A 21,313-nucleotide genomic window follows, 5' to 3' on the forward strand; every position below is an offset into this window, starting at 1 on the left:
GAAAAAATCACCTAACAATACACAATATTTATCTCTGAAGTCTCACTATAAATTCTTACAATGCAGATGTCCTAAAATGATTGTTTAATGTTGGTCATTCCCCCTGCTTATTAAAAAAAAAAGACATTCATATTCATTACAGTAGCGATTTGAACGAGAAATCTCATCATATGTATTACAAATGTCAAAGTATTCATTTAGAAATATGAATAAAGATGTATGCTTTGTAATGTATGGACCGTGTAGTTATTCACTGTGCTTATGTTATTGTAATACTATTTTTATTAGTACAGTAGTGTAACTGCAAATGTTTCAAAAATGATTTTGTAAACAGTATGCATTTTGAAGCACTTCACGATTTAACCATTGCTTAAATTAATAACATAAAAACATTTTACTCCTATGGAAACTGTAGTTGTAGTTGAATGAGTGGGCTGGGCTGGGGGGGGGGGGCGGGGGGGGGGGGGGTCGATGGGCTGCCGTCTTCTGTCAGGTAGGACAGCTTCGGCAGAACCGTTTCACTTCAGCCTCCAGGCTTGGCCAGTGGAAATGGTCCTGGATGTGCTGGACTGTGGATTCGGCCCCCAGGTGTCCCACCATCAGATGGGCATGTGCTAGTTCCATGACAGTCGTAGTCTTTGGCATGACCAGAAGCATGGCATTTTTCCTCCCCCTGCCTGTGGGCTACACTGTACAGCAGACCATTTCTTATAATGTATTGGAGGGGATGTGGGCCCGGTACCCTGTCCACCTCGTCAATGCAGCACTTGTCCTGGTAGTGTGGAGGAGTTTCTCAAACCCGTCCAGTCCCGTTACAGAAGCAGCGGTACAGGGAGATCGAACACAATGCCCACTACAAGCCTGTTCCCAGGCTCTGCCGAAACCCACACCGTGAAACCCACACCCACAATCAGGGCCGGCTCTAGGTTATTTGATGCCCAAGGCAAGAGAGCCCAATAACACCCCCAAAAAACAACTCCACAGTTATTCCATAATTATTCATTGTTTATTTTAAATGTTCACACACCAACTCTTTAAAAGCAACAACTTGAAGGATACAGTAGAAAACAATAGAGAAGCAGCTTTCATAATACGATGCATAGATTTAATTAACTTTTTTTATATAATTGCAGTTTTGCGCCCCGTCCAGCAGATGTGTCGCCTGTCGGGCAAAGCCGGCCCTGCCCGCAATGTCAAGTTCATTGTCCTTATTTCATTCATGCTTCAACACAGCGACCCCATTGGAACTCAATTGAGACAAATGAAGCCCAGTTTTAGCGTTTTTTAGCACTTCCGTTTCTGACGCGCAGACTCAAACGAAGCTTGACGACGTCAGCAACCTGTCTGCCAGATGTAAATCTTCTAAGTGGCTGTGCGTGCAAACTGCCATCGTTAATCTTGCAGAGACTGCGAGCTTGAGCGGGGAATTCTTTGTCGTGAGTGAGCAGGAGTAAGTATTCTGATTAATTATTTTGTATAGTATTTTAAAATGTAACGCCAGTACGCCACATTAAGTTAATTTCCTGCGAGCTTCTCCTCCTGTCTGTACGGTAATGCGACAGAGAGATGAGTGATTATGACGCAATCGTTAGCCTATTTTTTACAAAAACTGTTTATACGGGGCCATAATGTAACATAGAAGGTAATGGAGCCCTTTATACATTGTCGTGTATCTTTAGAAATAAATAATGGACAAACAGAGTCTTTAAACGCCTCAGATGTAAAGTTATTCGCTGTCAAAGTGACGCCAAAATGAATGGGAGTCAATGGGAATGCTAACGCAACTGAAGTTCTGCTAAAAGATGGCAGCCCCCACCCGACTTCAACTTCCGGTCGAGTTCCTTGCCCCTTGCTTCAACACCGATCACACTGACAGTGTTCCCATAGCGCCCCCTAGAGGACGCAGCGTGGAGTTCCCTTTCGAAAGGGAACAGCATTGTTTTATTACAAAAATATATACCAGGAAGGTTTTTATTATTTATGTATTTAAGTATTTATTTATTTTTACACAGAAGACGTAAAATGTAATCTAAAAATAGCTAAGTAAAAAGTTATATTATAACGGGGTTTCCAACATTGGTTGCCTGGCTGGAGTGAGATGCATGACTATATATAAATAAAAAAAATACACACTGCCCTTTACACACTGATCGTTGATAGTGTAATGTTTTTTTTTTTTAAAAAAACAATTCAAATATTTTAAAGCCTATATTATTTATTTACTCTATGGTTGTGCAGTAAAATATACTAAGATTACATTTTATTCGTGAAGATGAAAAAACATATTTCTAGTATTTCTAGTACATTCTAGTAGAAAACTTTTAGTAAAAGATTTTGAGGTGAAAATTACATTAAATGACCACTGTTAACAGTAGATGGAGGCACAGAATCAATCATCTGTAACCATTTGCACTAATATTTGTCACGTCTTGCTTTTGGATTTATTGTAAAATGGTTATTATACACTATATACTTGTATAGTGTACTAAAGTATAAATAAATAAATAAATAAATAATTAACTTATTAAACCAATTATAAAACCAAACCTTACATTATAACAGTATATTTTATGTTGTTTTCTTTTGCATTACTCGAAAAAAGACCAAAAGACTAATATACAATAATAAAATATTTTACAGTTAAACATGATTATACTGTAATTACATTTATGCAAGTGAAATGATACTGTAAAATAAAAAAGTACACTAGATTAGATTCCTTTATTGCCATTGCAAGAGTACAATGAAATTAAGTATTTTTACTATGAAATAAAATTCCAGAAAGTTACGAGCAAACTGCTGCCACGACCAAGTCCATGGTTGACACCCTCTTATTAGCATAAGGAAAAAATAAATGTGTAACTACATTCAGAAATAAATGAGTGATTAAAAGAAAAGATTAATTTTGCATTTCCTTAAACATTTCCCATTTGCTCACCAATTTATTTAATTTATTTGGCTACTTTCATCACATGTTTACTCATTTATATATTCAATTAAACAAGAGTGGGTGAATTTATACACACATTTATTTATTTGCATATTTATTTATTTATTGTTTTTGCAGTTTTCGTCCTCCATAATGCCATGGGCCGGCCTTGCCATATATCATAAAAAATAAATGAAATAAAAATTCAAACTGACATTGAATTGTACTCTAGGGGGTCCTCTGGTGACCACGGGGGCCCTAAGCAGCCGCTTAGCTTCTGCATTGGGCCGGCTCTGTACAGAAAGCACATCTCTTCAGCTCTCTCTCCCTCACAGATGCACATACAGTTTGCACACACGTTAACATACAATCTAGTCTACTTTCAGATTTGGCTCCAGCATATAGCATAAATGCATAAAAGACTAATAGCGTTTGTCCACCAAAGATTTTCCAGCCAGCTGAAAAAAAGTAGAGGGAGGCTGCAGACCTGGAGCTGGTAGATATAGGCCCCAAGCAGTTTTACGCCCCTGTAGTTCCTCATGCGTCCAGTAGGGGGAGGCTGTATATTAGTATATGTGCCTAGTCATCAAAACAGCAGACCATATCTGTATGATAGCAGCAGACATTTTTTGAAGCGATACGAATTGAGGTATGTAAATAAGTTATTGTTGTTGATTGTATTGTAATGATGCAACATTTATTATTTATAAACGATTGATGCGATATCAATTCAAAAGATTGGTCAATAATTTATTTCGAGAGGCAAAAGTACTTGCTTGAGTCAGTCTGTCTGACTCAAACTTGGCTAACCACGTGTAGGTTAAGCTGCCCCTTGTCTTCTCTTTACCCGCTCTGTCTCTCTCACTTTTAAAATTAATTACATTTTTATTTTTATCTTGTTGTCTGTCTTTAGCTTGCGTGACATGGCTTCTTCTGGTAAGACCCTGTTTACTCCTTGCATTTAAACATACTCCACATGGTTTCTGGAGCACATTAGAGTGGATAATCACAAATGTGTGATTTTTTTTTTTTTTTTTTTTTTTTTTTTTTTTGACAGTGATGTGAACACACAAAATACACATTTATATAGGCATGTATGTATGTATGCAAATCTCTAAGTCTCTGCACAAGTTGAACTGCACACTCACTCAAGTATTTTGTCAAATAATACAAACATATGTCATGCATGATAAAACCTACATTAAAAACTTTGGTCTCATATGGTTTAAATGTAGATTTTGATTTGAGTTGTTTCTTATAAATGAAACGATCTAATTCTCTAATGCAGTGGTTTTCAACCTGCGGTGGTATTGCAGGTGGGCCGCCAATTATTTTCTGTTCATTTCCAGTCCATTCTAGGGCTGTGCGATTAAAAGAAAACGTCCTAAAATCACGATTTGAGCGTGCGCATATGCCTAACTCCAGGTTCACACACTGTCTGTGATGCGCCTTTTTTCTGAGCCAATGTTGACGGATCAGAGCGTTCTCACTGCGGTAAAAGGCTAGAAATAAAAACGTGCGAAAATAATTCATGTCTAACACATGAGCATAGAGTGAATTTGTTAGTGAACAGGATGCAGTTTAAGTGAGAGGAGAGACGTTTTAAGTGTGCACACTCTCTCCTCGCAAAGCAGCGTGTATCTGAGCAAGCACGACCGGTTTTGTGACAGAGCAAAGGAAATCTGCTGCGAACAGAGAGATTCGCACTCGTGCATTATTTTAATGTGCTTTCGCGTTATATTTATGCGCTCTCACTGCTGACCGCATACACATACTGTATACACACTGCAAACACCTGAGGCACCGCTACAATTAATGAGCTCTATGAACAATGCATGGCAAAAAAGAAAAAAAGTCCCTGTATACAGGATTTTTTTTTTATTTTATTTTTTTGCCACAAGTCTATACATGTTTTTACATCTTCACTATAGTGATAATTTTGACTTATGTCTGTTCTAGAGATGTTACAACTTTTTGATAAAGCTCTGATTGGTTTTCTTTTGGAAATATGTTTCAAATTAATCCTGAATGCATTTATGACTGTAAAAGCACAATTCCAAAATTGATTAAAAAAAATCGCGATAGTTTTTTTTTTTTTTTTCATATCGCACAGCCCTAGTTTATTCAATAAATATAGTTTAAAATCTAGCTTCTGAGTACTAAGTTATTAACCCAACAATAGCGGGGTCAGTTAATTTTTTTGAAGTGGGCCGCGCAAACATATGTGTTTGGTTGTGTGGGCCGCGAGTTGAAAAAGGTTGGGAACCACTGCTCTAATGTATATCGTAATATACAGTTTTCTCAAAATAGCTTACTTATCTGGACAAATGTGCATTCAATGTGTGTTTTATCATACTCTGTCTTTAGTTCTTTAACTTGTATGTCATAAAGGTGTGTGTTTGCTTTAGCTAAGAAAATTGAAATCTCTCTTTCTAAACAAGTATAAACTAAAAACACCCATCTCTTTCTCTCTTCAGGGGAAGAAATAATATCTATACAGAGAGGTTGCAACTTACCTGCGCTTAACAGATGCACCTCCTGCTGTTCCCTATTTCACTGTCCTTTCTGTAATTCTGATTTTTTTTCAAGCCCTCAAAGAAAAGTAAAGTACAAACTCATCTTAAGCTTCACTTTTCTAGGGCAGTCGTCCATGAAGGTAGCATCATTTATGATTGATTTTTATTTATTTTTTTTTTTCTAAAAATGTAATGAATGTTAATGTTAAATGGATGCATGATAGATGTTTTAGTTTACTCAAATTTACTCATGTCAGCATTGTCAGGGCACGTTGCATAAAAGTTTAACAAATAAGTTGTGCTGTGTCTTTCTCTGAAATGCAAGAAAAGGAGTGATTTTTGTTTTGTTTTTCTTTTTTCTTTCAGATTATACAATCCACTGGTGTGGTCTAGGTTGTGTGCCACAATTACAACTACCACTAGAATCTACAGGAGTCATGCTGTTAAGAAATAAAAGTCATGGTGTTAATAAATATTTTTGTGAACAACAATATTGTCTCTTTCTTTTAAATGACCCTTGGAATTTTAGAAAAGGGTTAAATTATGTTTGTCTTCATAAAATGCTATGTAGGACATGTTTTGTAGCTGTATGACGACCAATTGTGAATTGTACAGCAGATATTTCATTTAGGATGCAAATGATTACACAGTACTGTATGTCTAATTGTCACAGTGTCTGGGTTGTTGTTCCCCGGGGTTCCACTAGATGTCCTCCTTCTCACGGTGTCTGTCCCAGATCACTTCCTGTTCCCTTATATGGTCACCTTCCTCCTTGTTGCATAATTGATTGTTCCCCCCACCTGTCTCCTGTTTCCCCATTATCCTTCTGTGTATAAATACCCAGTCTGTCTTAGTCTATGTTACGGAGTCCTTGTTTAATGTCAGTATATTATTCATGTCCATCATTCTTGCCTTGTCTTGTTGTATGTGGATTGATGTTTTGGTTTTGACCCCTGCCTGGACTGTTTACCCCTCTGGATTATCCCTTGAATAAATTGCACTTACCAGCACTTGGTTCTCTCGCCGTCTTTCAAGCGTCTCGTAACGTGACAGAAGGACTCCGTCACCAAGAGAACCAGCAGGTATGTCTGCCCATGTCTCATCCCCAGTCACAGAGCGGGACAGAGGCGGTTTTGAAGGAACTCGCCTGGTGGTTTTCCGCGGAACCAGGGGGGGTCGTCGAGGAGGAGGTGGGCGAGAGGAAGCACGGCGCAAGATGGCCACCGACCCAATGCCGCTGTGGTGCGTAACCACCAACCCCGCACCACGAGGCCAGATGGAAGCCAGCCTCACCCCACAGGGCAAGATGGCTGCCAGCTCAGCACCGACGCCCAAGACGGCCGCTGTCTCATTCTTGGATTATTTCGCTACGCTATCAAGAATACTAGAGGTTCCCAAGACGGTTCACGTCATGGCTGCTGAGCCAGCGCTTCAGCACAAGATGGCCGTTAACCCAGCGCCACAGCTCAAGATGGCTGCTGAACCAGCGCCACAGCACAAGATGGCCGCCAGCCCAGAGCCACAGCACAAGATGGCCACCAGTCCAGCGCCACAGCACACGATGGCCGCCAGCTTAGAGCCACAGACCAAGATGGCCATCAGTTTAGAGCCACAGCACAAGATGGCCGCCAGCCCAGAGCCACAGCACAAGATTGCTGATTCAACGCCTGAGTCGCCAGTACAGGTGCCACCGACTCGCCGTCATAGAGGGCGGAGGACGAGGAGACAGGCGTCGACCGTCCCTCAAGGCCTGGAGAACGTTCCCGAGCGGACCGTTTCCGTTCCCGAGGCGGTGCCCGATGCTGTTCCAGATGCCGAGGCGGTGCCCAATGCTGTTCCAGAGGTCGAAGCGAAACCCGATGCTGTTCTGGAGGTCGGGGCGGTGCCCGACGCTGTTCCAGAGGGCGAGGCGAGGCCCGATGCTGTTCCGGAGGTCGAAGCGAAACCCGACGCTGTTCTGGAGGTCGGGGCGGTGCCCGACGCTGTTCCAGAGGGCGAGGCGAGGCCCGATGCTCTTCCGGAGGTCAAAGCGAAACCCGACGCTGTTCTGGAGGTCGGGGCGGTGCCCGATGCTGTTCCCGATGCCGAGGCACAGTCCATTGCCGTTCTGGGGGCCGAGGCGGGTCCCGAGGCGGTGCCCGATGCAGTTCCCGAGGCGATGCCCGAGGCTGTTCCCGAGGAGGTGCTCGCTGCTGTTTGAGAGGCCGATGCAGTCCCCGAGGCGGTGCCCGATGCGGTGCTCGCTGCTGCCCGATGCGGTTCCCGAGGCGGTGCCCGATGCGGTTCCCGAGGCGGTGCTCGCTGCTGTTCGAGAGGCCGAGGCGGTGCCCGATGCAGTCCCCGAGGCGGTGCTCGCTGCTGTTCGAGAGGCCGATGCGGTTCCCGAGGCGGTGCCCGATGCGGTTCCCGAGGCGGTGCCCGATGCTGTTCCCGAGGCGGTGCTCGCTGCTGTTCGAGAGGCCGAGGCGGTCCCCGATGCGGTGCCCGAGGCGGTGCCCGATGCTGTTCCCGAGGCGGTGCCCGAGGTCGTTCCCGATGTGGTGATCGATGCCGTTCTGGAGGCTGAGGCGGTGACCATGAGGACGTGGTGGTCGTCCGCTCCGCCCTGGGGAACTCTGGCGGGGACCACGAGGACGTGGTGGTCATCCGCACCGCCCTGGGGGACTCTGGCGGTGACCACACGGCTGTAGTGGGCGTCCGCTCCGCCCTGGAGGACTCTGGCCTTGACCACACGGCTGTGGTGGTCATCTGCTCCGCCCTGGTGGACGCCTCAACATGTCCTTCAGGGACTTCTGTTTTGTGTTTTTTGAGTTCTGTTATGTTTCTGTCTGTTCCCCTCAGTTAGTCTGGCCCTCCGTCCCTCCCCCTGAGCCTCCACCTGTCCGCCTCCCTCCTGGTCTCTGTGTTTTGTCTTGGAGCGTCTGGGAGCCGCTCCGTAGAGGGGGGGGTACTGTCACAGTGTCTACGGTGTCTGTCCCAGATCACTTCCTGTTCCCTTATATGGTCACCTTCCTCCTTGTTGCGTAATTGATTGTTCCCCCCACCTGTCTCCTGTTTCCCCATTATCCTGTGTATAAATATCCAGTCTGTCTTAGTCTATGTTACGGAGTCCTTGTTTAATGTCAGTATATTATTCATGTCCGTCATTCTTGCCTTGTCTTCGTGTCTTGTTTTATGTGGATTGATGTTTTGGTTTTCACCCCTGCCTGGACTGTTTACCCCTCTGGATTATCCCTTGAATAAATCACACTTACCAGCACTTGGTTCTCTCGCCGTCTTTCAAGCGTCTCGTAACGTGACACTAATGGCCTAAATATGGTTAATATCTCAATATAGCTTAATATAAATTCACAACATCATATATCAGTCAGTCTCCTGTATATAAAAAGTTTATAAATACATTTTACAGTAGGTCATAGGTCTGCTCTGCAGCCTCCCCATATAGTGTTATTCGCCGTATTTCCTTCTCCCACTACTGGACGCATGAGGAACAACAGGGGCGTAAAACTGCTTGGGGCCTATATCTACTGGCTCCAGGTCTGCAGCCTCCCCATATAGGAAAAAATATATATCAGGCGCTCTTCTCAAAACGACCAGCTGGTGGCGCTTGAAAACGTTTTGAGGGCACAGCGTTTTTTTTTTTTTTTTTTTTTTTTTTTCAGAGACTCTCTTATTTGGAATATCCAAGGAGGCAAGTTTTCATGGAGCAGGTGTAGCCTACATTTCTTTCGTACCAACTAACATTTTAAAAATACGCACATCTTCATGAATTCGAAAGTTTACGTCAGAACGCCTTTACGTTTTTTTTAAACAAAACTAAAATCTTTGTGCGTTTGAAGTATATTGAACAGAAACAAAATATTCTATTATAAAAACAAATCACTGATAGCAGGTGTTTTTATAGATTTATTATCATTCTAAACGTGTATTACAATTTTAGTGCATTACTACTTCAATGCTACAAGAAAAATCACTTATGTACTTTAAGTGTGGCAACCACTGTATTTGGGCTTTTTCTCATTAAGACTCCATCTAGTCTCTTGTAGACTGAACTTTGACTAAACATGCAAAAGTCATGTAATAGAATATTCTGGACAAGAACCACTAACACGTAGAGAGACAGTCTGACTGACATGTAAACCAAACACTGTCAGTTTTGTATTGTCTAATGGAGGGTTTATTTGAAAGTTAATTTAGGTGATGTCAAACTAATGTACAGTTGCACACTGACTCTCTCTGCTGGTCACTAGGTGAAGAACATGATCACCATTGAATGTCAATTATGATTTTTGTGGGCCATCTGAAAAAAAAAATTCCATTCTATGGAATTAAATTTGACATTAGTTACAGGAATTATTTTGACAGATGTTTTCCCTTACAAGAGTTGAGTATGATATGATATAGGTATACACTAATTTTGGACAATTTTTGTTTGCTATCAGTGCTTTTATCTCGTCTCTGCAGGTGTTTGGCTTTGATGTTGTAAATAAACTGGAGAGTTTCCTGTCTCCTTTAAATCAGAAACGTGAGTGTGTGTGTGTGCGCCTCCTCTCACTGATGTCTTGATGTATGGGGAGGAGGAGTTCATCAGCACTGACAGTTTTGGTATATATGGAGAAAATCAGAAAAGTGTCCTCTGATTTGTCACTGACGTTGTTTGATGATTTCCTCTGTTGTGTCTAATAAGGTAATAGCGAGTGTGATTGGAGGGTGTTGGGCCTCTTTCTCTCTCATTAAGAGGATGTCTGTACTTCTGTATCATCAGAGCAGAGAAGCTTGTTCTGGGTGTTGAGTTAATCATGCTGAGGATGATGGGAAGATGCCTGATGTTCATTATACTGTCTGCAGTTGTAATACTCGTCACATCTGGTAAGTACACAAACTAAAAACGACAACAGAGAGAAGGATGAAGAAAAGTTACTTTCTGAAATTGGTCAGAATATTGTGGGACTTCAAGATGTTTGATTACAATATAACATTTCAGATGACAATAGTATAATATATTATTATTCATTCACAATATGCCCCTCTTTCTCTCTCTCATTTGTTTCAAATATTAGACCGTGTGAATGTGAGGTTGGTTGGTGGTCACAGTCGCTGTGCTGGTAGAGTGGAGGTTCTTCACAGAGGTCAGTGGGGAACAGTGTGTGATCTTGCCTGGGATTTGGCTGATGCTGCAGTGGTGTGTAGAGAGCTGGACTGTGGAGAACCCGTAGATGTTTTGGGTAATGCACACTTTGGACAAGGATCAGGACCAATCTGGATGGGTTTTGTCAGATGTGTTGGTTCAGAATCCGCACTAAAGGACTGTGGAGCAGCAGGGTGGGACCAAAGTTACTGTAATCATGCTAAAGATGCTGGAGTCATCTGCTCAGGTAACATTTGCACACTTGATGCTACACCTGAGTTTTGCTGTTCATATTGTCTCTAAAGTATGAACAGGCAAAGTACTCAATGCCTAGTTTTCAACATTTTACACTGATGTACACAATGTGCACAAAGATAAGAAGCAAATGGAAGAAAAACAAATTTACCCAGAAGCAAAATTCTGTCACAAATTTTAAATGTGTAATAGATAGTGTATAGTGAAAACTAATTAATACTTCCATTTTCTTTTTTGAATTTCGTAATTTTATCTTTAAAACATTAATATCCTATTCCTGTGTAAACACATTTATGCTACATTTGTGCATCATTAACAGTTACGCACATATTCAAGGTATATGCTGGTTGAGATGAATTGCCCTTCAGCAAGTAGGAAATAACTTTATTCAATACAGAAATTGAATTCAGTTATAAAACACCAAATTCTAAAATAAATATAGATGAATCCTTAACGAAAGCCACAAAAGGTATTGATTTCTTCTTCTTCTTTTTTTTTTAAATATTTTTATTAACAGACATCACAGCTGAGTTAATAGGTTATAGAGTGGGGGCAGTATGATGTCACTTTTGTAGGCGGATCAGCTGTTTGTATCACACTGGTTCCCTGACAAAAAACCAATAGTATTTTTCCATAGGCTTTTGGATTATCGCAAAAAAATAAGATCTGTGTTCAACCATAGTTATTTTAAAAATTAAATTTAGGCTATAAATTAACTAGCCGACAGCACCAGGGTAGCTTGCTTTCAGTGTCAACACTATGATTCCTGCAACTTTTTCAAACTTATTTTAACATGTTCAGTTAAAAATCCACACATGAACCTTTTCATATAAACTGGAATAAATACAAAACAAGAGCCAAACTAAAGCTGAAATGAGACCGTAAGTTAGTAATAAATAGATTAAACTTATTTTTGTGAATAAAGTACCACATTTCCGCTATCATTTTCTTAAGGTGGTTACACAAAATGTTATTTTATCCTTGCTTCTAGAAAATCCTTCCAACAACTTCATGTGGCTGTGAAAATTTTAATTTAACGTGGCTTTAAGCACTCTTTCACTGTGAATTTCCTCACATGTTTGAGGTATTCAGCCAATCAGAATGCACTGCCCAATCTGGCCAGTCATAATACACATCGCTTTTCAGAACGATGAGCTTTGTAAAAATCTATGCATTTCAGAAAGGTGGGCATAGAGGAGAAACAATATGTACATTATGTTGAATATTATGTTTTTAGAACCTGCATAAACACCAAAAACATAAAATTTTCTTTTTAACATCGTTAATGTCATGACCCCTTTAAAAAAATCACAAAATAGGTGTAACTGCTGTGTTTATGTCTTAGAATAAAATGTGAATGTATCTTAAGCTTGTGTGAGTATAGTGTTAGAAGTTGCTAAATTTAGCAACAAAATTGCTAAATTGGCAAGACTGCACCTGAAAAGTCTCATGTTTTATTGTAAAGACATTCTGCATCTAAATAAATGTAATTCAAGAAAAAAACACGGAAGCAGCAGTTGTGTGTGTGGTTTTCAGTTTGTTAGTTCAGTTACTGTCACTCAGTTAAACTGGAAAAATGAATTGCATGTGTTACCGGGTTAATTTGTACAGCACTGGTTGTTATATTAAAATGTTATTAAGAGCATGAATGTCTGTTATATTTTGTTCTGTTTTGTTTATTCTAAAGGGGTTACTGCAGCTCTCTGCTCATTCATGACAGGCTACATGGATGGGGAGGGAGTTTATACCCAGAACAGAACCATACCATCAACCCAAACTGTATGCTAATTGTCATTTTGACAATAGTCCTGACAGAACTATAATTATTTATGTTACTTCAGGCGTCAGACTGGTTGGAGGTTCTCGCTGCTCTGGGAGGTTAGAGATACTTCATGATCAGACGTGGATGTCAGTGTGTGATGCTGTCTTTGACCAGCAGGATGCAGAGGTTGTGTGTAGAGAGCTGGACTGTGGGGCTCCTGTACAGGTGCTGGGAGCAGCTGCTTTTGACAAAGGAGACACTCAGATGTGGACACAAGAGATTCAGTGCAGAGGAGATGAGTCTCAGATTCACCTCTGTCCAACATCACCATCACATGAAAACAATTGTTCTTATGAAAATTATGTTGGACTGGTGTGTACAGGTATGTGTTGACTGTTTCAACAGGAAATATTTATTTAATTTATTAATTTAATAGAGATCTCTTCCTATTTTTTCCCCTAACTGTGCACAGAAATATTAAATGTGCGGTTGATTAATGGAAACAATCCCTGCAGTGGGACAGTGGAGGTTCTTCACAGAGGTCAGTGGGGAATAGTGTGTGGTGATGGCTGGGATTTGGTTGATGCTGCAGTGGTGTGTAGAGAGCTGGACTGTGGAGATCCTGTAGATGCTCTGAGTGATGCTCAGGTTGGACTCGGATCAGGACCAGTCTGGATGAATAATGCAATGTGTGCTGGATCTGAGTTCACACTGAAAAAGTGTGGATCCGTCATATGGGGGTTTCAAGGTGTGTGTCAGAGCAAGAGTGCAGGAGTCATCTGCTCAGGTAAAATCAAAACTTTTATTTTCCTAAAAGAAAGAAAATAATGTAGAGGATGTTTTGTTCTGAAAGGTTCATTCATACTCGTATTTTTTTCAGGTGTCAGGCTGGTTGGTGGTTCTCGCTGCTCTGGGAGGTTAGAGATACTTCATAATCAGACGTGGATGTCAGTGTGTGATGCTGTCTTTGACCAGCAGGATGCAGAGGTTGTGTGTAGAGAGCTGGACTGTGGGGCTCCTGTACAGGTGCTGGGAGCAGCTGCTTTTGACAAAAGAGACGATCAGATGTGGACACAAGAGATTCAGTGCAGAGGAGATGAGTCTCAGATTCACCTCTGTCCAACATCTCTGCCACACAAATACAACTGTTCACATGATAATGATGTTGGATTGGTGTGTACAGGTTTGAGCAAATTTATTTTACTTCACTGAAATCTTATATCAAATCTTCTGACTCTGTGTATGAAAGATTATTTTCTCTCTCTCTCTCTATGAGATTCTTTTTACTGTCTTGTTTGCTCTGTCCATAAGTATTACTTCTCTTGTTTTCTGTATTCAATAAACAGACCGTGTGAATGTGCGGTTGGTTAATGCAAACAGTCCCTGCAGTGGGACAGTGGAGGTTCTTCACAGAGGTCAGTGGGGAACAGTGTGTGATGGTGCTTGGGATATGACTGAAGCTGCAGTGGTGTGTAGAGAGCTGGACTGTGGAGAACCTGTAGATGCTCTGGGTGGTGCTTATTTTGGACCAGGATCAGGACAAATCTGGACTAATCGTATGATGTGCACTGGATCAGAGACTACACTGAAGAACTGTGGATCAGTTCTGTTGTATGAATATGACTGTAATCATGATAAAGATGCTGGAGTCATCTGCTCAGGTGAGATGTTCTAAAATGTAACCTATTACATCACTGTTGATCCACATGCCTTATATTTTAGTTCCAAAGATTTCTATTTATTTTTTTAACACCAAGTGTTGGCAACACCAAGGTCATAGGTTCATTTCTCAGGGAATGCATGAACTGATCAAATGTTCATCTTGAATGCATCTGTAAGTAGCTTTTTCTGTGTGCATAAATGTGTGCCAAATGCATAAAAGTACAATGTAAATGTAATTCCAAATAATGCAATTATTAGTTCTTCATCAGAAGCTTTTATTGAATAAACCCAGTAACAGAAGTGTTTGCCATTTTTCCTTTCAAAAAAGCCATTAAGTACTGTACACCTTCAGTTTTTGTCCATGTCGTCTAAGGCCAAGACTAATGATAATATATCAAAAAAATATATATGTATCATTGTTTAATAAGATTTGTAGCAAGTCGAATGCACATAAAATAATGATCTGTCAGCATTATTGATTGGTACAATAATGCCAGTAAATGTTATTGCCAAAGTTATTACTAAGTCTTGCCTTTTTTATTTTAGATAAATGTGGTTGTTTATAATTTTATGGTAACAATGGTTATGGAACTTTTATTGTATATTTTCTCACTTCTGTAGGAGTCAGGCTGGTTGGAGGTTCTCGCTGCTCTGGGAGGTTAGAGATACTTCATGATCAGACGTGGATGTCAGTGTGTGCCGCTGTCTTTGACCAGCAGGATGCAAAGGTTGTGTGTAGAGAGCTGGACTGTGGGGCTCCTGTACAGGTGCTGGGAGCAGCTGCTTTTGACAAAGGAGATGCTCAGATGTGGACACAAGAGATTCAGTGCAGAGGAAATGAGTCTCAGATTCGAATGTGTCCAGCATCAGAGAAACACAGCTGCTCTCATGATGATCACCAGGCGCTTCAGTGTGCTGGTAAAAAGATTAATATGAGAGAAATTAGTAGCATAACTAGGATCATATGTGTCCCATTGCACTTGTTGTGGCCCTTCACCACACACACAGCTTCAAAGAATGAGATGAAATTCATAAAAATATGACACTGTACTTCTGTTTTTATTTCAATATATTTCTGTTTTTAGTTTTTCTATTTTTGATTTTAGTCTCTGTCTTTCTGTTTCCTTCTCTCTTAGATGTGATGCATGTGAGACTGGTAAATGGTAACAGTCCTTGTGCTGGTAGAGTGGAGGTTTATCACAGAGGTCAGTGGGGAACAGTGTGTGTTTATAACTGGGATACACCTGCTGCTGCAGTGGTGTGTAGAGAGCTGGACTGTGGAGAACCTGTAGATGCACTGGGTTTTGCTCATTTTGGTCAAGGATCAGGACCGATCTGGATGAGTGTTTTAACATGTTCAGGAACAGAGTCTACACTGAAGAACTGTGGGTCAGCAGGATGGGGTAAACATGCCTGCACTCATAATCATGATGCTGGTGTCATCTGCTCAGGTGAATAAAGTTAAGACTCAAATTATTCCTCACTTTTTGATAATTTTGTCTTGAGTATGTAAGAAAATAAAGATACACATTTATGGATGTGGTTAGCTGCATATCAGATTTAAACATGTCTGTTTTATTCTTAGAATTAATTACCACTGAAAGAGTTCACCCAAATATTTAAAAATGCTTTGAATATTTGAAATGCTCGTTTTCACTCAATATCCTGTTAATCTTGAGTACCTATAGAGTAGTACTGCATCCTTCATAACTCCAAAAAGTATTTAGTTTTATTATATTCATAAGAGAAAGATAGTCTGTACCGATTTTTCCCGAAAAAACACGAGCGCCTGGAGGCGTGACGTGTGGGCGGAGCTAAAGAATCACAAGCGCCAGTTGCATTGAGAGCGTTTGGAAGCTGTGACAGCTGTGAAGGCTGAAACTGAACGAGAGCAGCAGCAGCAAGGACTCGCTCCGAGCGGGGCTCGAACCCGGGTCTCCGATGGGAGGCGGACGCACTAACAAGGAGGCAGAGATATTTTAAGCAGTTTTACTCACCGCCTGTGGTTCCAACACACAATCGTGACCCTTTTTCGTTGGGATTGCATCATCCTTAAGAAATAAACGATATGCAAATCCGTCGTCAAACTGGGCTTTGTTTGTAAAACAAGCATTTTAGAAATGCAGGGAACAAACACAAACACTTGCACAACTCCGTTGATGCTCTGTAAAAATAAACTCCATCCACTGGTCCCTTAATGCTGTTTTTCCTTTGGTAATCTGTGCAGGGTTGTCTTGCCTTGGCAACCAAAAACACACTCCTTATGTGACATTTCGCGACGCTCTCGCTCTGATCAGTGAATGTCTGTGCTCTCTCTGCTCTGCTTTACGGGAGCACGCCCTCTTCCGGCAAACGTGCCCTCAGGACCCATATAAGGAAATTCCGCTCCATCTAACGTCACACAGAGCCATACTCCAAAAAAACTTTCCGAAACTTGTGATAGACCGGAAGGAGTATTTTTGGAACAGAAATACTCCTTCAAACGTACAACTTAATTTTTGAAACTTTGTCCATGTTTAGCATGGGAATCCAACTCTTTAACAGTGTAAAAAACTCAGTATGCATGTGTAACAAACAAATCTCCATATTCATCGGGAAGAAGGAGGCGGGAACCGGCGCACAATCAAAACTCATTTTAATAATTCATAAATAAATACAAAACGGCGCACCAGCCCCTCACGGACGACTGGTGCGCATAAACTAAAAGCAAACACATAAAGTAATATCCCAGGCCTGGTCCTCTCTCGTCCTTCACGGTCGTCACTCCAGTTTTATATCCTTCCATCTCCTACGTGGGACTCAAGACCGGCGGCGGGGCGCAGGTGCAGCTCATCTCCAATCGCTACACCTGGCCTCACTCCTCGTTCCCACGCCTCTCGGCCCCGCCCCACTCGCCACATACCCCCATCGCCCCTCGCAGGCCGGGGGGTACCCTCGAGACTGCGCTCTACTCCCCCCCCCCCCCCTTCCCTCCGGGGGGGACCGCTCACGGGGACCTGCAGGAACCTGGGGGTAGGACAGACGAGGCGAGAGAAAAGGAGATGGAAGGAGGAGCGACAAGGACGAGAGAGGGGAGAGAGGAAAAAAAAAAAATCCGGTTCCCAGACGCACTGCTGCTCGGCCCTCCACCAGCTGGGTGATCTCCTCCGCGGTGCCTGGCGGTGGCACTGGACGGCCCTCGGCGGACGGCGCGACACTCCTCCGCCGCCCGATGGACGGCGACGGCTCCTCCGGTTTTGGGCAGCCGGCAGGAGTCCCCCGTTCCCTGCCCCTCCGGATTCCGTCACGGAGGCGGCAGGCTCCGGCCCCCTGGCGAACGGCGCCGACTCCTCCGCTCCCTCACGGACGGCAGCCGCCCCTCCTTGTCGTGGGCGGTCGGCAGCGAGCTCGCCCGTCCCCGGCAACTCGCTCCAGCCCACCGCCTCGAGCGTCCCTGGCGGCACATACCTCGCCAGCTCGAGGGCACCGCGGATTCACCACAGCGGCGAGGGATCTTCAGCAGCGCGTCCCTCCTTCTCCCGGGCTTCGGCACCACTGTAACAAACAAATCTCCATATTCATCGGGAAGAAGGAGGCGGGAACCGGCGCACAATCAAAACTCATTTTAATAATTCATAAATAAATACAAAACGGCGCACCAGCCCCTCACGGACGACTGGTGCGCATAAACTAAAAGCAAACACATAAAGTAATATCCCAGGCCTGGTCCTCTCTCGTCCTTCACGGTCGTCACTCCAGTTTTATATCCTTCCATCTCCTACGTGGGACTCAAGACCGGCGGCGGGGCGCAGGTGCAGCTCATCTCCAATCGCTACACCTGGCCTCACTCCTCGTTCCCACGCCTCTCGGCCCCGCCCCACTCGCCACAGCATGAAATAGCATTTCACCCCCCCTTTAAATTATGTCATTAATAACTCACCCTCATGTCTTTCCAAACCCATAAGACCTCCGTTCATCTTCGGAACACAGTTTAAGATATTTTAGATTTAGTCTGAGAGCTTTCTGTCCCTCCATTGAAAGTGTGTATACGGTATACTGTCCAGAAAGGTAATAAAAACATATTCAAAGTAGTCCATGTGACATCAGAGCGTTCGTTTGAATTTTTTGAAGCATCATAAAAACATTTTGGTCCAAAAATAGCAAAACTACGACTTTATTCAGCATTGTCTTCTCTTCCGTGTCTGTTGTGAGCGCGTTCACTGCAGTGTAGTGATGTCCGGTTCGCGAACAAATCATTGATGTAACCGGATATTCTTGAACAAGTTCACCAAATCGAACTTTATCGTTTCTAACATTTTGCGTCTCCAATAAGCATTAATCCACAAATGACTTAAGCTGTTAACTTTTTTAATGTGGCTGACACTCCCTCTGAGTTACTCCCTCTACCAATATCCTGGAGTAACTCATTTACTCAAACAGTACACTGACTGAACTGCTGTGAAGAGAGAGCTGAAGATGAACACTGAGCCAAGCCAGATAACAAACGAATGATTGACTCGTTCTCGAGTCAAGAACTGTTTCTGTTGGACGCGTCCGATTCGAGAACCGAGGAGCAGACGATACTGCGCATGATTCAGCGTGAACCTGTCTGAACCGAACTGATTCTTTTGATGATTGATTCTGAACTGATTCTGTGCTAATTTTATGAGCCCAGGTAAACCGAAGGCTTGAATCAAGGGCAATCATCGCCAATGACATCATTATGTCAAGTGCAAAATAACCGGTGAACCATTTTCTTCAACCGGTTTATTGAATCGAACTGTCTGAAAGAACCGGTTCGCGGAAAAGAACCAAACTTCCAATCACTACTGGTGATCCGAAAACCGAAAACTGGATCTTGACTCAAGAAACGAGTCAATCGTTCGTTTGTTAACTGGCTCAGCAATAAAATAAATATCTTCATATAATATAATATAATATCTTTAAATATCTTAAACTGTGCTTCGAAGATGTACGGAGGTCTTACGGGCTTTTGGGAACGACATGAGGGTGAGCCATTAATGACATAATTTTCCTTTTTGGGTGAACTAACCCTTTGAGAATTAGGCATCTTGAAAATAATGTAAATTTGCCATGATTAGTTTACTGCATTTTCACAGTCATTTAAATAAATATTTACAGCACACCATCCATAGCTGAAGACATTGTTGACCTCAACTGTCCAGCTACAAGAAGCATTTTCAGGGAATAACAACTAATGAGATTACAATTTTCATTTTTTGGAAATTTTATAAAAAAAACCCTTTCAGTAAACATAAAAAATGTATATATGTAGAAAACACTTTGAGTGTTCAAAATGTAATTGGATGTAAAACTTGCCACATCTAAAACCTGCTCATGTAATGTTTACTTTTATGCAATATAAACAGGTCATAAACGCTCCAGACTTGCTGATGGGTCTAATCTTTGCTCTGGGAGGTTGGAGATACTTCATGTTCAGACGTGGATGTCAGTGTGTGACACTGTCTTTGACCAGCAGGATGCAGAGGTTGTGTGTAGAGAGCTGGACTGTGGGGCTCCTGTACAGGTGCTGGGAGCAGCTGCTTTTGACAAAGGAGATGCTCAGATGTGGACACGAGAGATTCAGTGTGGAGGAAATGAATCTCATATTTCATTCTGTTCACTATCATCACTTGAACACAACTGCACCACTGACAACATTGTGGGACTGATCTGCTCTGGTTAAGTATAAATATTCAGCAACCCTTCATTTGTTTTTGAATCTAGGTCATGTCTTAGATTTGTGTTATAATGTGATCAATCTAATGACTTAAGAATGTTTTATGCATTGTTTCTGAACTCTCTTTACTTCACTCAGGTAACACTGATCTCAAACTGGTGAATGGGCCAGACTCTTGTTCTGGAAGAGTGGAGCTTCAGTTCCTCAAAGAATGGGGCACAGTGTGTGATGCATGCTGGGATATGAGAGCTGCCAGTGTCCTCTGTAGACAGCTGAATTGTGGGATTGCTGTGTCTGTTGTGGGATCAGACTGGTTTGGAGAGGGAAGTGGTGAAATCTGGGCTGATGTGTTTGATTGTGACGGGAATGAAACAAAACTCTCAGAATGTTCCATCTCTTCATGGAGTCGAGCTGAATGTTCTCACAGACGAGATGTTGGAGTCATCTGCTCTGGTAAACTTTTTTGACTTTGAGAGCATTATGTTACTAAAAAAAGTTTTTAATGTATTTTATAGGCACTATTTCATTATATTCTAACACATTTCAGATTCCTCTCTGGCTCTTCATGATGGTCTGGTGCGGTTGTCTGGAGAGAGACAGTGTGAGGGGACGCTGGAAGTTTTCATCCATCAGGTCTGGAGGAGAGTTCTGCTGGACTCCTGGAGTCTCACTGAATCCTCTGTGGTCTGCAGACAGCTGGGCTGTGGCTCTGGGCTGAACTTTAATGGCTCCACTTCATCCAGTCCTGAACACAGTCATGAGTGTGTGACGGGCTTCCAGTGCTCTGGGAGTGAAGCTCATCTGGGGAACTGCAGCTCTCCACAAACTCTCAACTGCAGCTCCACACAACAGCTGTACATCACCTGCCTTGGTGAGAACAACAACATCTGGGCAGATTCTTCAGTTGTTAGTGATCAATAATGTGTTTTTCTGTCTCTGAATATAAGGATGGGGGTCCATCAGGCTGGTGGGTTCTGGGGGAGACTGTGCAGGGAGGCTGGAGGTTTTTCACAGCGGCTCATGGGGGACAGTGTGTGATGACTCCTGGGATATTAAAGATGCCCATGTGGTGTGCAGACAGCTGCAGTGTGGAGTGGCCCTCAGTAACCAGCAGGTACCAGCCTGGTTTGGTCCTGGTTCTGGACACATATGGCTGGATGAGGTGGAGTGTGAGGGGAATGAGACGTCCCTGTGGAGCTGCTCTTCTTCAGGCTGGGGAAAACATGACTGTAATCACAAGGAGGACGTAGGAGTCGTGTGCTCAGGTAAACTTGCTGCTAAATTGTTTACACTGAAATTAAGTATAAAGTTCTACACATTTCAAAATTCAAGTGTCCATAATGCTCACATTTTTTAAATTGTGATTTTAAAATTGAAATTT

General features: G+C 42.5%; 2 protein-coding genes and 1 long non-coding RNA gene across 5 annotated transcripts in view; 2 read left to right on the plus strand and 1 right to left on the minus strand.

Annotated features, from left to right (window-relative positions):
- The window catches only part of LOC127956360 (uncharacterized), a 216,496-nt gene that overhangs the window by 44,092 nt on the left and 151,091 nt on the right, over positions 1–21,313 (minus strand). The gene's annotated exons all lie outside the window — the stretch shown is intronic.
- Positions 3,511–6,075, plus strand: LOC127956373 (uncharacterized). The gene is made up of 4 exons (XR_008153542.1): positions 3,511–3,578; positions 3,843–3,865; positions 5,407–5,585; positions 5,812–6,075. It is a non-coding gene; the product is annotated as an uncharacterized LOC127956373 (long non-coding RNA).
- Positions 10,014–21,313, plus strand: part of LOC127956351 (scavenger receptor cysteine-rich type 1 protein M130) — a 59,396-nt gene continuing 48,096 nt past the window's right edge. Inside the window, exons 1-12 of the mRNA XM_052554207.1 lie at positions 10,014–10,314; positions 10,506–10,820; positions 12,670–12,972; positions 13,063–13,377; positions 13,471–13,773; positions 13,937–14,251; positions 14,874–15,170; positions 15,389–15,703; positions 19,622–19,933; positions 20,071–20,385; positions 20,480–20,803; positions 20,880–21,197. Of these exons, the coding sequence (XP_052410167.1) occupies positions 10,245–10,314; positions 10,506–10,820; positions 12,670–12,972; positions 13,063–13,377; positions 13,471–13,773; positions 13,937–14,251; positions 14,874–15,170; positions 15,389–15,703; positions 19,622–19,933; positions 20,071–20,385; positions 20,480–20,803; positions 20,880–21,197 (3,502 nt within the window). The 5' untranslated portion in view covers positions 10,014–10,244. The remainder of the gene's footprint in view (positions 10,315–10,505; positions 10,821–12,669; positions 12,973–13,062; positions 13,378–13,470; positions 13,774–13,936; positions 14,252–14,873; positions 15,171–15,388; positions 15,704–19,621; positions 19,934–20,070; positions 20,386–20,479; positions 20,804–20,879; positions 21,198–21,313) is intronic.

This window comes from Carassius gibelio, chromosome B4, assembly GCF_023724105.1.
Source record: "Carassius gibelio isolate Cgi1373 ecotype wild population from Czech Republic chromosome B4, carGib1.2-hapl.c, whole genome shotgun sequence".
Lineage (NCBI taxonomy): Eukaryota > Metazoa > Chordata > Actinopteri > Cypriniformes > Cyprinidae > Carassius > Carassius gibelio.